The 17383-nt window shown below is 54.2% G+C and overlaps 1 protein-coding gene across 2 annotated transcripts in view; it reads right to left on the reverse strand.

Moving 5' to 3' along the window:
• Positions 1-11672: 11672 nt before the first annotated feature.
• SEC14L1 (SEC14 like lipid binding 1) overlaps positions 11673-17383 on the reverse strand; it is a 47943-nt gene continuing 42232 nt past the window's right edge. For both annotated transcript variants that reach the window (XM_043905404.1, XM_043905406.1), the window contains 3 exons: positions 15575-15826; positions 14305-14483; positions 11673-14155 (listed from right to left, as the gene is read on the reverse strand). In XM_043905404.1, coding sequence (XP_043761339.1) covers positions 14050-14155; positions 14305-14483; positions 15575-15826 — 537 coding nt within the window. In that variant the 3' untranslated portion in view covers positions 11673-14049. The remainder of the gene's footprint in view (positions 14156-14304; positions 14484-15574; positions 15827-17383) is intronic.

Here is a 17383-nt window from a genome sequence, read left to right on the forward strand (position 1 = left end):
ACCAGCCTGACTTGCTGTGATCACATCTGAGAAAGAAGGGAACCATGGTTGTGACTGAAAGGTCCCCAGGTCACCGTGATCATCATCATTGGTCTCCTTGCAGTAGCTAATGTTTATAGAACGCTTGCTCAACACAGGCTCAATGCTAACAAAGTACACCATACACTTTATTTTTTAATTAATTAATTTATTTATCTGGCTGTGCTGGACCCTAGTTGTGGCATGCAAACTCTTAATAGCAGGGCATGTGAGATCTATGATTAGGCATAGTTCCCTAATCAGGGATCGAACCCAGGCCCCCTGACTTTGGAGCTCAGAGTCTTAGCCACTGGACACCAGGGAAGTTCCATCATGCCCTTAAAACCTTGAGATTTAAAGAGGTCCCACAGCTTCCCCAGCGCCAGGCAGGCAGCCTGTGGCAGAGCTGGCCCCCTGACTCCGGGGTGCCTGCAGCTCAGTCTGCAGATGTCCAGCCCGCAGGCGGGAGACAGAACAGGAGCAGACCCCAAGGCTGCGGGACTCGCCTGGAGGAGGATGAGAAACCCCCATCAGGCTCTGATGAGGCCATTCCAAGGGAGTCAGAGGATAGGCTGAAAACAGAAGCAACATTCTTCCCATTTGCAGGCAACTCCCCTCCAACGTGCATGTCATGTGCGGGACCGCTGACCCCAGGGTGACAAAGTCAAATGTGTGACCAGATTCACACGCCCTGTTCTGGGCGAACTCGGGCCTCACACCTCACGCACACACTTCTATCACTGTCCCCTGAATAAATGTGTTTGTGATTTAGGAAATTCCACACCATGTCTAATTTTATTTATTAAAACAAAATCAGGAAGTAATCACAAGGGAATCTGACATTCCTAGAGGATTCTGGCCGGGGGCTCCTGTCAGCAGCCTTTTCCCAGAGCATGTCTTCAAATCTGATCTGGCCGACTGGGAAGGTGTTTATTGAGGAGCCTGTGGTCATGTCTGGATCTTGCTGATGACAATGACAATGAAGACAGTCCGTGAGGCTCAGCGAAACAGCTGGAACTTATCTGGGCATCATCCGGAGGTGAGCCCATCACTTTCTGGTCCAGATGTCCAAGCCCGGATCTGCAAGGCTGTGTTTTCTGTGTGGGACCAGGCGGGGGAGAGTCTGTGTCGAGGCCTGGAATCCAAATGCACTTGGCTCCTTGGTCCAGCCAAGGAGGCTCATTTCTGCCCAGCCTGGGCGTCTGGAGTCTCAGTGACTGCCGTGGGAGAACTGGACTTTGGAGGAATTCACGTTGCACCCCTCATCAAAACCATGCTCCTCACAGCTGCTGCTGCATTTGCAATGGGCAGAGCACCAATCTAGGGGTGCAGGGCCAGACGTCGAGCTCCAGCTCTGCTTTTATGGACTCGCTGTGTTACTTTGGGCAAATGTCTTCACCTCTCTGGACCTCACTCTGTTCCTCCCAGTCATGAGAGTGTTGGCTTAGAACAGTGAGTCTCAGCTGGGGATGGTTTTGCCCCCGCAGGGGACAGTGGGCAAAGTCTGAGACATCCCTGGTGATCACAGCTGAGGGTTGCTATTGGCACCTGGAAGGTAGGGGGCAAGGATGCTGCCAAACACCATACAGTGCATTAGACAGCCCCCACCACAAAGAATGAACTCGCCCTAAACTCCACCTGGTGGCTCAGATGGTAAAAAATCTGCCTGCAATGCAGGAGACCCGGGTTCGATCCCTGGGTCAGGAAGATCCTCTAGAGAAGGGAATGGCTACTTGATCCAATATTCTTTCCTGGAGAATCCCAAGGACAGAGGAGCCTGGCGGGCTACGTCCACAGGGTCACAAAGAGTCAGACACGACTGAATGACTGACACATTCGCTTTCATGATGTCAGTGGGGCCAAAGTTGATGCTGGTTGTCCAGATGACAGGAGAGGACCAAGGCCGGCCCTGGCCAAGCAGGACTCAAGTGGAGAAGGCCCGCTGCCCAGTTCTTCCCCCGTCCTTGAAGCTGTCCAGGGAACACAATGACATTCCAGTGGGTTCCCTTTGGCCCTGGGAACAGCGGAGGTGTGAGGAGCTGGCAGCCAAGCCTGGAACTTGTGACTGTGAATCCTGGGAACTCGGGGTCAAAACGTCATCTCAGGGCTCCTCAGAGGGTGGGGTGATGAGACCCGGACCCGCCCTCTCTGCTCCATCCGCCTTCGTTTGTTCGTCTCCTCGGAGCTTCAGAGACAGGCGGGGTCCCTTTAACCTGATAGACATTCTCTGCCTATTTCCAGAGGCAGTGGGGCCAACATTCATCTTCATTTATAAAAATCTGTGTTCCCCTTTCAGATCTGTCCTGGAAGTCAGACCCTGCCCAGGAGATGGCCACCCACTCCAGAAACCCAAAACTGACCCCCTAGCAACTGACCCCAGCAGAGCCGAGCTGGATTCCAGGGAAGAGCCGGGCAAAGCTTTCCCCACTTGTCTCTAGTTTGCGTTTTCTCTTCAGCTTCCTCCTGTGATTTTCTAAACCAGACAGCTTCCTAGGACACATACCGAAGTGTTTTAAAATGAGGCAATAAGGGAAATCACTTGTTCTCCAACGACAGCTGGTTGGTTATTTTAACGCGGGTTAAAGTGCTGCGTTTCTTGGACTCAGCGTTGACTTGGGAATGCTGCCGGCTTTGTGTCCACACGAGGGCGCTCTTGAGCGTGGCTGCTGGGTATGGACGTGTCCAGGGTCAACCCCGGAGCCCCCTGGAATCAGGGCATCCATTTTCCTTTTTTCTCTTTCTTTATAAAAAACGTATTTATTTATTTGGCTGCACCAGGTCTTGGTCACAGCACGTGGGCGCCTCGATCTTTCCTGCGGCATGCCAGATCTTTTTTTTTTTCTTTCATGCCAGATCTTTAGTTGTAGTGCGCAGGATCTAGTTCCCTAACCAGGGATCGATCTCTGGGCCCCCTGCCTTGGGGACATAGAGTTTTAGCCCCTGGACCACCAGCAAAGTCCCAGGGCTGTGATTTTTTCAACACTTACTGTTGTCTGATTGTCTGGAGATGGCTGCTCAACTGACCCTGGCCCTCTGTGAGGACCTGCTACTGTCCACGTCTCTCTCCACATCCTTCCTACCCATCACTCAGCACCAGTCCCTAAAGGATTTCTCATAAGGGTTTCAAAAAGCTGGAAGTGAGCTTGGTTCTGCAGCTGCTGAATCTCGAGAGTCACTGAAGAGGAATCAGGAGTCACTACACAAAAACCAACATCGGGTCTTCCCTGGTGGCTCAGTGGATAAGAATCCGCATGCCAATGCAGGGGACATGGGTTTGATCCCTGGTCCGGGAAGATTCCACATGCCGCAGGGCAGCTGAGCCCATGCCAACTACTGAGCCTGTGCTCTAGAGCCCTCGAGCGGCAACTACTGAATCCACATGCTCCAGGGCTAGCAGGTCGCAACTACCGAGCTTGCATGCTCGTGAGCCCGTGAGCCTAGAGCCTGTGCCCTGCAACAAGAGGTGCCACCACAGTGAGAAGCCTGTTCACTGCAACTTGAGAGTAGGCCCCGCTCTCCGCAGCTAGAGAAAGCCTGGGTGCAGCAACGAAGACCCAGCGCAAACAAAAATTGTTGTTCAGTCGCTCAGTCGTGTCCAGCGGTTTGTGAACCCATGGACGCCAGGCTTTCTGGTCCTTCACCATCTCCTGGAGTTTGCTCAAGCTCATGTCCATTGAGTCAATGATGCCATCCAACCATCTCATCCCCTTCTCCTCCTGCCCTCAACCTTTCCCAGCATCACGGTCTCTTCCAATGAGGTGGCTGTTCGCATCAAGTGGCCAATTTATTGGAGCTTCAGCTTCAGCATCAGGATAAACAAAAATAATTTAATTAAAAATAACCAACATCTGATGCATCAGAGATTTAAATATTAAAAAAAAATAAAGCCATGAAAACAACTTAAGAATGTAGGAAAATTTTTGTTGTTCTTGTCGTGTTGTGTGTGGCTTGCAGGATCTCAGTTCCCCAACCAGGGAGTGAACTCGGGCCACTCCAGTGAAAACCTGGAATCCTGACCACTAGGCCACCAGGGAACGCCCCAACAATATAGGAAAACTTAGCATGGGGAAATGCTTTCTAAGCAAGATGTAAAACCCAGTAACTGTTAAGGAAAAGAAAATAGAGTTGACCTCATAAAGATTAACAGTTGCCCCATCTTATTCAGAGCTTGAACCAAAAAGCTGGTGGCCTCACAGGACCCATAAGGCCTTTGGGGACCCAGCTGCCCCTCCCCCCCGCCTCTGACCTCCTCCCTGTATTTGTCAGGACAAGCCCCTTTCTGCAGTGGTGACGGATAAACCCTGACGTCACATGCAGTGGGGACTTACTCCCACTCACACCAAGTCCAGTGAGAGGCAGGCAGAGGCCACTCCCCATGGTGGCTCGGGGATGCAGTCCATCCTGGACTTGGGCCGTCACCCTTGAGTTTGTCCAGGGGCAGCTCGCCTCCTCGGTACCGGGTCCCTGTCCCCAACAGCCAAGTCCTGCGGCGGCAGAATCAAGGCACAGGTGAGGGAGGTGCCCTGCCACCGACACACCTGATGCCCGTCCTCACTCAGTTTCCCGAGCGGAACTCAGACTTTCTCTATTTCGCTTCCGAACACAAAGGATCTCCCACTTGCTTATCTGTCCGTGGGTCAGCAGAGAGAGGTTCTGAAACCAGGTGACCAGGTCTCAGGGAGCTGAGCGCCACCCCTACCCCTGCCCACTGACCACCAGGGACCCTGCCCCTCCTCCAGGCTTCTCCCACACCGTCTATACAGCATGGATCCCCCAGACACCTCTGCAGTATCAACGCAGACCTAGCACTCACACACGCTTGCACACATATGCATGCCTACACACGCCAATGCCCGAGGGGGTGCAAGGGTGGCGACATCCTCTCTGAGAAGCATTGGCAGGGACAGGGCTGCTGGGCAGGGCTCAAGGTTTACCTGTCAGTGGGCGGCTCCTGACCCAGGACTTCAGGAAACCGGGCAGGTGCCTCACCTTGCCCTCGGGGCCGCCCCACCCACGGCTGGGCCACGGCCACCTTCCCCACCAGGCCCTGGAGGCCGGCCCAGGATTCTTCTTGGAGCCCATGAACATAATTTAATTTTTCTTAAAATCAGAAGGAAACATGAGCACAGTGTCCCTTGATTTCCGGGGTGGGGAAGCGGCTCCAGGCGCCCCTGTGGCGCCCTGATCCAGCGCATCCAGGGAACACCTGGGCTCCGCAGCCACGGGTTTCAAGTCCTCAGATTCTCCCATGGGCGGCTCGAACCAGCCACGGTCAGCTGAATCTGTGGATGTGAAACCTGCGGCCACCAGAGGCTGACTGTCCCAGTGCTGAGTGTATAGTGAATCCAGACTGCATCACGTGCACTTTTATGCCTCCAGCCGTGAAACGTCCTCCCTCACGTTGTCTGATGGAGAAGACAGCCTCCACCTGGGGCTTCCCAGCTGGCACTAGTGGTAAAGAACCTGCCTGGCAATGCAGAAAACGTAAGAGACCCAGGTTCAATCCCTGGGTGGGGAAGATCCCCTGGAGGAGGGCATGTCCACCCACTCCAGTAATTCTTGCCTGGAGAATCCCCATGGACAGAGGAGCCTGGCGGCGACAGTCCACGGGGTCGCAGAGTTGGACACGACTGTGATGACTTAGCACACACATGAGGCCGGGAGCGGGGAGAACTCCCCTTTCACTGCATAGATATTGTGGGGTGTCTGCCCTGCGGCAGGTGCTGTCCTTGGCCCCGGCGGGGACGGAGCCGCGGGCCAAGCACACAGCCCCCTCCCCCGTGAGTGCGGGGGCTGTGCCCCCACCCCAGGCCTCGTGCTGAGCCCCGCACAGGGTGATGGGTGGGGGGTGGAAAGACAGAAGGTGCTGGAAGGCCCGGGAGCAGCTGTCCCTGGCGGCCACCTCCCTCCACAGCAGGCTGGCTGTCCTCCGGTTCCCACGGGCGGCTGAGCAGGGGCACAGTCAGCGATAATCACCCCTGTGGCTATCTGGTTTCCTCCCTGAAATGGGAAGAGACGGTGCCGCAAAGCTTTCTTGTTTTGCGTCCCCTGCCTTCTGATCCCGCCTTTGGTGGCCTGTCTTCCGTCGATGCCCAGCTCGTCCCTCTCCCAGCGGCGGACCCTCCCCCGCAGGCACTGGTGTCTCCTCAGACCTGGGCCCTGGCTGGGTCCCCACGTCCTTGGTGCGTCCCAGCTGTCCTGCACCCCCACATTGGCAGACCCACTCTGATAACCACTTGCTGGCTGTATCTTGACAGCGACCTGAGGAGATAACCTGCTTCCTCCCATTTCATCATCAGCGACAGCAAGCGGGTGAGAACCGGGGCTGTGGGAGCTCCCGGCTGGACTCGCGGCCGCTGCTCTGGGAGCACCCCCTCCCTCCTCTGGGCTGCACCATCTGGAGCTGTAAGAGCTTGTGGCTCAGCCGGGAAAGAGTCTGCCTGCAGTGTGGGAGACCTGGGTTCGATCCCTGGGTTGGGAAGATCCCCTGGAGAAGGAAAGGCTACCCATTCCAGTATTCTGGCCAGGAGAATTCCATGGGCTGTATAGGCCATGGGGTCGCAAAGAGTCGGACATGACTGAGCGACTTTTACTTTCAGATCAGTCTAAGCTCTTTCCCCAGCTCTGACAGCCTGGATTTTCATTCTACGTAAAATAAAGGATAAGCCTATTGATGGGGAAAACCCAAATCAAAATACACACACACACATACACACACATACACACACACACCCCCCAAGGAGAGAAGATTCCAGATTAATCAGGTTTTTTGTTGTTGTCAGTGGTAAATGTCAAAGGCTTTGCAATACCAGGACTGGAGCAAACTTTCTGCAATCTGTCAAGCTTCCACAGGACGTATTTGTACAGAAAGAGACTTAGCGTAAGGAACTGGCTCATGTGATAATGGAGGCTGACACGTCCTGGGACCTGCAGTGGCTGAGCTGGAGACCCAGGTGAGCCAACGGCCTGACTCCTATCTGAAGGCAGGCAGCTGGGAGACTCAGGAAGAGCCGGTGTCCAGTCCAAAAGAGAGAAAGCCAGTGTCCCAGATCAAGGCCACTGGGGAGGAGGAATCCTCTCCTACTTGGGGGAGGGTCAACCTTTTTGTTCTTTTCAGGCCTTGAGCTGATTGGATGGGGCCCATCTGCTTTACTCAGCCTACCCATTCAGATGCTGCTGCTGCTGCTACTGCCAAGTCGCGTCCGACTCTCTGCGACCCCACAGACGGCAGCCCACCAGGCTCCCCCATCCCTGGGATTCTCCAGGCAAGAACACTGGAGTGGGCTGCCATTTCCTTCTCCATTCAAATGTTAATCTCATCTTGAAAAAAAAAAAAACCACCCTCACAGACACACTCAAAACTGTATGGTGACCAAATACGTGGGCCCCACGGCTCAGCCAAATCGACCCATAGAATTAACCATTACACCTCTTCCGAGGCAAGATTTCGGCAGACGTGGGAACTGAAGAGTCTCCTCCCACGGCTGGGACTCCAGGGGCAGAGCTGAAAGGAGCACAGACAGGTTCGAGGCCCAGCTCGGTGAGGGGCACGCACATCTCCCGCATGGCCACAAGGTGGCGCCCACGGACGCAATTCCCTGGATGGAGCCGTGACTCACCTTCATTGGCCGGAAGGGGGCTCCCGCTGGGGGCTGAGGTTGGGTTTTGCTCTCTGACTGGAACGCAGGGACTCTGAGCAGGGCTGCGGACCAGCCTTGCAAAAGGGAAGGAGCAGGACTCGGCAGCCCGACAATTCCATGGGAATCTGGAGCCTTCTATGGGAGCAGCTGGAGGCTTCTATTCGTGCAGCCAGGCACTCTGCTCTCTGAGGCTCCCAGAAAGAGCCCAGAGACAACTCTGCCCTTGTGTCTCACTCTGGCACAGGGCGTTTGGGGCTGGGGCACAGAGGCTCAGTAATTTGGATACCCCAGGGCTCATAACTGGCTCCCTGTTGCTGTCAAAACAGGTCCTGGTGACTGACTGCACTCTTAAACCCAAAGGCAAGGTCGCAGTGGGAAAGTCTGGTTGCTTCTATTTGAAGGAAGAGAAAGGACAGGTCATGGGCAGCACTCGGCAAGGGGCAGAGCTTTAAAGGGACCGGCCTCCGGTTTTCTCCTGGAGGACCCCAGGAGCCCAGCTGTCACTTACTGCCAGCTGGCTGCCACTGCTTTGCTGTCCTGGGCATGGACACCACAAACGCAGGGTACATCTCCGGGCTCGGAACTTGGGCCCCAAGCAGCCCCCAGCTAGTGATCTGGGTAAAAGGAAAGCAGAAGTGTTAAGTTGCTCAGTTGTGTCCGACTCTTTGCAACCCCATGGACTGCAGCCCACTAGGCTCCTCTGTCCATGGGATTTTCCAGGCAAGAATACTGGAGTGGGTTGCCATTTCCTTCTCTGGGGGAACTTCCCAGTCCAGGGACCCAGCCCAGGTCTCCTGCATTTCAAGCAGATTCTTTACCATCTGAGCCACCAGAGAAGTCCAGGTAAAAGGAGGAAATTCCCAAAGAACCAGTATTTCTTTCCTTGTAGTAAAGCAACCCACCTAAAGCCCTAACTAAAAAAAACAATGATAAACCTTTCTACCATAAGATAAACCAGAGACACGGAAGAGCATAGTCAAATCCACGACTTGGTGGAAAGATCACCCCATGCCCCCCCGTAACCTGGCCTGCATCCCCAGAAAGAACCATCACGTGGCTATGTGCATCTCCAGTTAATACTGTTTGGTCTTGCTTGTTAAGTGAAAATCTCTTTATGGGACTCCCCCACCTCCATTCCTTTCTTCCCCTCACAATTTATCTGTTGAAGAACCTGAGCCTCTTGACCTGTTTCTCACAGTGCAGTTCAACTGTTGCCCATCTTCTATACATCCTACAAATCGGCAGCCAGACCCACAGCCTGGCTCAGGCTGAGGAACTCACAGGGCTGCAGGTCTCTAGAGGGGCAGAGTATGTAGTTGTCTCTTTCTGTGACCTTAGCAGCTGAGCGCCGAAGAACTGATGCTTTTGAACTGTGAGAAGACTATTGGAGACTGTTGGAGAAGACTCTTGAGAGTCCCTTGGACAGCAAGGAGATCCAACCAATCCATCCTAAAGGAAATCAGTCCTGAATATTCATTGGAAGGACTGATACTGAAGCTGAATCTCCAATACTTCAGTCACCTGATGCAAAGAACTGACTCACTGGAAAAGACCCTGATGCTGGGAAAGATTGAAGGCAGGAGAAGAGGACCACAGAGGATGAGACAGTTGGATGACATCACTGACTCAATGGACATGGGTTTGAGTAAACTCTGGGAGTTGGTGATGGACAGGGAGGCCTGGTGTGCTGCAGTCCATGGGGACGCAAAGTCAGACATGACTGAGCAACTGAACTGAACTGAGCAGCTGAAGATGCTGAACGCTTGTATCTGTTCACTTATGCAAAATGGCATTATTCTGTTATTCCTTTAGCATTAGTTTGCTTACATTCATGGGTACTGCTCTCTAGCTTCTGTCCATTTAGGAAAGGCAGGATAGATTCAGCTTCTGTTTTACTTACAAGCTTTCGAAACTGTTCATTATCATCCTCCAAAGGGGATCAATTCTATATGAAAATTACTTAGAATTATGAATTCATGGATTTTAACACAGTCAGTGGGTTGGAAGTTGATTGTAATCTAAAGTGTTCCCTTCTATTTATTTGGCTGCACCAGGTCTTAGCTGTGACATGCAGGGCCTTTTTTAGGTGTGGCACAGGAACACTTAGTTGCAGCACGTGGGATCTAATTCTCTGACCAAGGATGGAACCTGGGCCCCTTGTGTTGGGAGCACAGAGTCTCAGCCAGTGAACCACCAAGGAAGTCCCCCAAAGTGTTGCCTTCTTGACCAGTGAAAGCCTCGTCAGCTCCTGAGCCCTTGTGCCATGAACCTAGCGTCTTTGATCACTTCTTTCCTCTTTGATGAGACAAGATATCCCTGGCTCATCTTGTCAATTTCCTGTACCAGACCTAGAACCAGCCATGTCTCCAAGAATGGCTTGTTTCTTTAGTGAGGAAAGGTATTGAAAGACCATAATCCAGGTGCTAGGGATTCTCAGTGTTTATGGGTTGCTCATGGTTTCATGCTTATGTATATTTTCCCCATTGTCTGAAAATACAATGGTCCTATGAAACCCTTCGTTAAGTCAAAATGGCATTAAGGGAAGAAGCAATTACCTTAGGGATGTTTTGGAAACAGATGCACAGAATAAACTGAGATAAAGCACAGACACTCAGAGACACAGTTCACAGCTATGGCAGCTGCATGGTGAGACGCTAAGGGTGGTTTCTGGGAAGGAGCTTGGCGGGGGGACCTCTCTCACTCCTCAGGTGCGCTGCCGCAAAACCAGCACTGAACGCTATTTTCACTCTGCCTTTTTACACACAAGCAAAAATCCTCTTCGGATTTCTGTTACTGAAAATGGGTGTTAATGTAGGTCTTTCACAAAAGCAAAACGGTGTAAGGTGAATTTTGGAAAACCTGTGCGTGCTCAGTCACTTCAGTTGTGTCCAACTCTGTGACCCCACGGACTATAGCCCGCCAGCCTCTTCTGTTCATGGAGATTCTCCAGGAAAGAATCCTGGAGTGGGTTGCCATGCCCTCCTCCAGGGGATCTTCCCGACCCAGGGACCGAACCCAGGTCTCCTGCACCGCAGGCGGATTCTTTACCACTGAGACAATGGGGAAGCCCCTGGAGTGTGCGTACACATAATATATACACATTATATACTTATTCACACATATATAACATCAACACGGATCAATACATGTTACGACTTGGTGGCCTGATAGAAAAGCCCACCGCCCACTGCTAGGATGCCCATTTCTCAGAGGCTCTGAGGATAGGGACGGGCGGCAGGGGACAGGTGCTGCCAGCCTCACCTGCTTTTCATGTTGCTCCAGCCGCCACTGTGAGAAGCTGCCGCTACATTAATGGCTTGTAAAGTGGGCTCAGGAGACAGCAGAGCAGGACGGAATCCATGGCAAAAGTCTTCCCTCCCTTCGGGGACAGGCTGGCTGAGTCAGCAATACTCACTGCAGGTGCTGGTAACTGGAGCCTGTCTTGAATGCCAGGGGGAGGGGAAGGGCAGGCTCACAACCCAGGCCGGGCCGCGGGCGTGTGGGCACCTGCAGGCCTTACCCACCCCACCCTGAGGCCTGGTCACTCCCTGTGGGCACTCCCACCAAGAGCAGAGCCCCCGGCTCCTGATGGGGGAAGCATTGCTCCTGTACCTGGGCCCACCCCGCCCTCATCCCGCAGCCCAGGTTTCTGAAGGTCCATACTGGCCACCTGATCAAAGGACCCATTTTGTTACTAAAGAAATCTCCCAGTTTCTTCCAAGGCCTTTTTAAACTTCATCACAGATGATTAGTGAAAATGCAAAGTATCATACGTGTCTTCTTGCCTGTCAACTACATAAACATTTTTGTACAATGAGAAATACTGTTTTGACATTCCATGTTAAACTATCATCATGTTCAGTTGCATTATGTGTAATGTAGACCTAATCCATCTGATCATGTGTTCTGGGGAGTGTTCTTTAGTCAACAGTTTTAATTTAGTATATATGTAAAAGAGAAACATGGTTATCAAGTGTCCAGCCTGAGTCCTGTTTGACTTCCTGGAGTTTGAGGAAAACTGCAGCCTGTTCTCCGTTGGGGCGGGGGCAGGGGGCACAGGCCGCTGAGCTGTATGTACTGAGCCTCGATCCGCGCCACCCTCTGGCTCCAGCATCTCCCCTTCCTCTAATCTCTAGTGTCCTAAGAACTTCATACTCTTCGAAGGAGGTTGCCATTCACAATAAGAAAAAGACTTTTTTTTTAAACAGTTCACATTTATTATTGATAATAATAAAAAAATCTTTTAAAGACTATCAGTATTGTATTACCAAGAGTGAGGTAATATGTTTACAAAAACATTTACAGAATTGGATACGTAAATAATGAAATTAGGAAAGAAGGTGAATTAAGACACTAGTAACAGAGGGGAAACCAGAAGGACCATCAGTGCTGGAAAAAGGTGGAATGACAGCAGCATCTGAAAGCAGGGAGCAGGGCCCTGAAGTCGGGATGGGATCAACCCCGTGACCCCGGCTCCCGCTCCCGCCCCCGGCCCCTCCCAGGACCCTGGAAGGTGTGTGCAGGGATGTGCTTTGACTCTTAAAGATGCAGTCAACTCTGGGGGTAAAATAGTGCCACTTCTGAGTCAACTTAGAAAGAACTGGTCTTCAGTCTGGGGGAGGGGGTGGCTGCAATTCAAACAGTCCTACAAACATCCCTGGGCTGAGGTGGACTGTTGAGTGAAGCGTGTTCTTGGCAGCTGTCAGCAAAATCGCCATCTGAGACACACAGAGAAAGAGAGAGAGAGAGAGAGGGGACCATCTTCAGGTCCTCAGAATCCGGAAACAGGAAGCACTGACAGGAAGCAGCGTGGATCCACTAACTAGCCCTCCTGTGCTTTCTGGAAAGAAGCCTCTAGGTGCCAAGGGGCGGCTGTGCTCCACACAGGCCCGCGGCCCTGGGAGAGGCGGGAGAGTCTCAGCAGGAAGCACCCATAAAGCCGAGGACGGCGGAGCCCGGCTCCGCCCCTCCCAGCCCTCCTGACCCCGCCCCTCGGGCACACCCCGGTCCACACGCTCCACCTACAGGCACCCACCTAACGCCTCCAGGGCAGATTCACACAATGCAACTCGGGATTTCTGAGGCCATCTCATGCTGAAGATGGTGCCTGGCTCCGGGCCCAGATTCTTAAAAAGCACAGCCTCTGCCACACACACTATCACGTGACACGCCTTCATTCATCGTGGAGACTGACCCAAAGCAACAACTGGAGAGACTCACAGAAAACCTGCTTTTCCCATAAAAAGCTGAGAAAATGATGGGCCAATAAAAAGGTAGACCAGGCTTGGTGATCGGAATCAAAGAGAAAAAATTAAATGCAAACCAACTTCATACTCTGATCTGCTTCGAGGACATCGACTCCTTTGCTACTTGAACTAAGTTTCTACTCACCCCATTCCCCACTGCCACACACCCACCCCCAGACACACATGCTTGCGTGCACACACAACTTCCTTTCACAAAGAAGCTGGGCTCCCCAGGCGGTCCTGACACAGCCACGTGGGGAGAACGCTGGTCAGCTACAGTGAACGTGGGACAGTTTCAAAGTGGCGAGTGGGCCTCACTGTCCCTGAAACACCAGGCTGTGAGCGGCCCAGGGAGGCGAGTGGAGAAGGAGCTCAGAAGTAACCCATGCAGAGAGGAGAACGGCACCCCAGGAGAAGAGGGAGGGGACGCCCTTGGCCCATGTTCACGGACAGAGGGTCTGCTCTCAAAGTACCAAAAGGTTTGAAGGGAGGAGAGAGAAAATAATGTTTAATGATGGCGGTGTTCTTCCTGGCGTCATGGGGGGTCCCCGAGAGCCCCCAGCACCCACTTTACAACAGCGGGTCTGTTTGGTCCCAGAGCTGGGTCGGGACACCCACAGGCTCCCTCTGAGTCCTTCCGGTCAGGCAGCGACTACTCAGAGGAACAGGAACCTGGAGGGCGGTCACCGTCCTCAGAGCGCGTCGACTACCGGCAGGAGGTGGCGGGGGCCAGCTGCGGGCGGGGGACCGGTTGGCAGCTTCTGCTCCATGGAGGAAGGCGGGTCACCGCGGACGGGTGGTGGAGGGACTTCATCCTCTGAGGGACAGTGAGGAGGTGGCGGGGATCGTTTTTTTGTGTCCGCATTTGAGACAGAGCCAGCCCCTTAACCGGCACATAAACCGCTTTCCTCTGGAGAGAGCCCTTGTGCTCTGCCGGGGCTCTGTGAGCACTGTGTACAGAATCTATGGCTATTCAGTGAGAGTTACAGCTACCTGTCCAGAGAGCTTCGGGGTCAGTGACTACGTTTACCACCTGCAGAGCTATCTGCTACCTAGAGGGCCAGAGCAGTTCACACAACGTGGCCGCTCGGCGGCGGGCGGGCGGCGGTCCGAGGTGGTGGGCCGTCCCCTCCGCGCAGTGGGCACTACCTGGAGATCATGGAGCTGGAGTGGGACTGGCTGGACGAGGTGGTGGCGGCGCTGAGCTGCGAGAACCCACTGTGGCTGGACTCCAGGCTGGTCATGGAGCCTCTGCGGGCAGCACAGGGAGGGGAGGCGTGAGGACCCACGGTGGCCGCCCACTGCCTCCCGGCTGGACCCTGCCCCCTCGCTCCCCTCGGTCCCCCACCCCCTCGCGTGACGTCACGAGCTGCCCCGGCCCGGAACCTGGCCTCCCGTACCTGAAGTCCTCAGAGCCGATCACCTCGGTGTAGTACATCACTTTGCACTTGTGGGAGGAGACCTGCAGGGAGGCCAGCACGTCGTCCACACGGGGCAGGCTGGTGGCGGCGCAGGCCGGCGTGCTATGGAATTTCCACTGCAGGATGTAGAAGCCCGGCCACCGAGTCACGTGGGAGCCCTGGAGCGAGTCAGAGGGCACAGCTGAGGACCACCTGCTTCCCGGGAGCCCCACAATGGCGACAGATGCCGAGGGGACCACATCTCTGTCCACTCAGATCCAACATCGATTACCAGCCCTCTCGATGGGGTAGGGGCCTGCTACCCTGGTTCATGATCGGGGCCAGTCCAATGCTGCCTCCAGGGGTGGGCCCTGCAGCCAGGCCCCTGCCAGGAGCTGGGGAGGCCCTGGGAGGGACCCCAAGAGGCTGTTGGTCCCCAGGTCTTCACCTGCAGAGGAAGCAGGCGCCCCCAGGGTGGGAGCCCCCAGGGGGGTCCTCTGCTTACCCTTGAGGGGGTAGGGTCTAAAAAACTTTCCTAGACCAGCCAACACTCTGACGTGCTTCCAGTGACCTTACCAGCATATCCTGGGTTAAAAGGATGTCAGTCTAAAGTAGAATGACCATTCTGTGAAAACTGCTTTCTCCCCTAATTCTGGAACTAAAGACTGTGTGATTCAGCTTCAAATGTTCATTATTTTTAAAACTGAATACTGTCTCTCAGTGCTTCTAAGACCACGAAAACACTGACAGGCTTATCCCTGAAGAGTGTGAAGGCAGCAAAATCATGCGTCTAATACGAAGGCCAGAAGCTCCTGAGAACTACCATTCTGAGCTCAGGCACTCGGAGTAACTAGCCAACATTTTAAATGAACTGATGGAACACTGCAAAGAAATGAGAATGCTCGGTAATGACAGTTAACACTTCCCTCTGTCCTTGTTCATCTCACTTCTATTCAGAGAGATTTTCTTGAAGGAGACGAAGGCCGCTGGGTCAAAGGTCATCTTAGCAGCCGCCTGAATCCCAGCTCTGCAAGTGCACTGCCTGCCCTGTCCTTCCTTCGTTTGCTTCCATGAAAACACCTCCAGAAATAGTTCATGGCTTCAGACACAAGTCCTGGATTCTGCTGAGCTCTGCGTTCTGAGAGTCACTCGGCTTCCTGAATCACCCTGACTGTAACTGAGAGGACGCACTGAGCCACCCGGCCACCGCCCTGAGACTTCCTTCTCCAGACAGAAAAGCCAGACTGTGGGCAGGCGCAGGGCACCCTACCTGCACGCTCTCCCCTTCTTTGCAGATCAGCGGCGACTCCACCATGCTGTAGTCCCGGCCCAGCTGCCAGACTCTGTCTATCAGCTGCACGTTGTTCCCTCCTGGGGAAGTGATGCTGTGCGCCCCCAGGGAATCCTTCTTGGGGGGCTGCGGCGACCGCTTGGAGTGATAGATGTTAAAGACGATGTCCCCTTTGCACACGTCAAAATCCCACGTGATCACCGAAGAGGCGTCCACGATCTGAATGAGAATCTGGAAGGAGAGGTTGGCTGCATCAGCCCGCCATGGTGAACACGAGCCTCTGAGCTGACGTCATGGCAGCACGTCCCTGCTGCCCCCCAGCTCTCTTCTCAGCTGGGGGAGGGGGGGTCACAGCCGCGGGCCATCTCAGCCAGACTCCGCACTCGACCAAGCTCCGTGCTCTCTCAGCTCCACCTGCAGCCTAAGCGTCCCCACATACGAGTTTTAGACGCCATTCTAAGCTACCGGGTCCTGGCTGTAAGAAAGGCCTTAATACAAAACAGAAATAACACTCGATACCACAGAAGTGGTTCCGAGGGTTGCTCTGGCTGAAGGGCACAGAGAACGTCCCAGAGTAAAGAGGTCGGGAGGGACGGGAAGGAAGCACCCTCTCGGGGAGGAGGGAGGCGAGCACAGGCTGAGGGGCTTTGCCCGCGGCCGCAGAGCTGGGTGCGAAGAGGGAGCCACGTGGCCTGGGTGGGGAAGGCGCTGGGTGTCGAGTGCCAATCTAAAAGCTGAATTTCATGCAGCGCCCATACAGCTTCTCAGCAGGGAATGATCAAAGTTATAGTTTCCAAAGATTACTGTGAGAATTAAAACCAGCTGTAGAAAGTTATGTATTCACTAAAAAATCTCAGCAGAAGCCAGGCCCCGCACCCCACCCACCCTGGAAGCCGCTCGCTGAGCGCTGCGGGCGATGTGTCAGCTTCTCGGCCAGCAGTCCCTGGCCCCATCGCCCCCACTTCTCACTGCCTTGGCCCTGTAGCTACACAGACTCTCCCTGAGGGGCAGACTCCACACGCACACGAGCCCTGTCCCACAGCGGGTTCCGTCCTTGGGACGCCAGCCCCTCTGCGGACCGGCCCCTCACGCCTGCGTTCACTGCAGGGACGAGGCACTCGGTCCTTGTTTCACAAGACCCTCGTCCTCGATGTGTGCCCTACTGAACCCCCAAAGCAGAGCCAAAGTTTTCAGTGTTCTGACGTAGAAACCCTCTCACAGATAACCCTGTGACCCACAAGAACACATCGCACACGGAGCTCCCTATCTGGGACGACGCGACCATGACCTAAGGGAAGACGAGAACTCGGCCTCCTTCAGCCTACTGGCCTCCAAGTAAGAAATTAATACAAGTAATCCTTGAGATGCAGCTGTCTCCTCCCAAAGAGGCTGTGAGTAAGGCACCTCAAGCCTGTCTCTGCTCATTCAAACCACAGCATCATGTCCGCTCACCCCAGGAGGCGCGGGCGGCGGTGAGGGAGACACTCCCGCCAGGAGGATGGAGGAGCAGTGCAGGGTCAGCCTGGCCAGCATCAGCCCGGCTGGCAGCTCCATTCCAGGGCTCAATCCCATGACCCTGAGCCACAAACCTCGGCCCGGAGCCCAGGACGGGCTAAGCCCACTCAGGGCACTCAGCCCACTTAGTGCAGAGACGCTCATGACACCAGAGCACACACGTGTGTGAAAACAGGCACACTCTTGCTCACGCAGCACCACAGGACAGCAGGGAGAGAAAACATACGCGCGTTTCTCCTCACTCCACCAGACTACAAAGACGGGCAAACTCCT

Source organism: Cervus elaphus, chromosome 5 (assembly GCF_910594005.1).
Source record: "Cervus elaphus chromosome 5, mCerEla1.1, whole genome shotgun sequence".
NCBI lineage: Eukaryota > Metazoa > Chordata > Mammalia > Artiodactyla > Cervidae > Cervus > Cervus elaphus.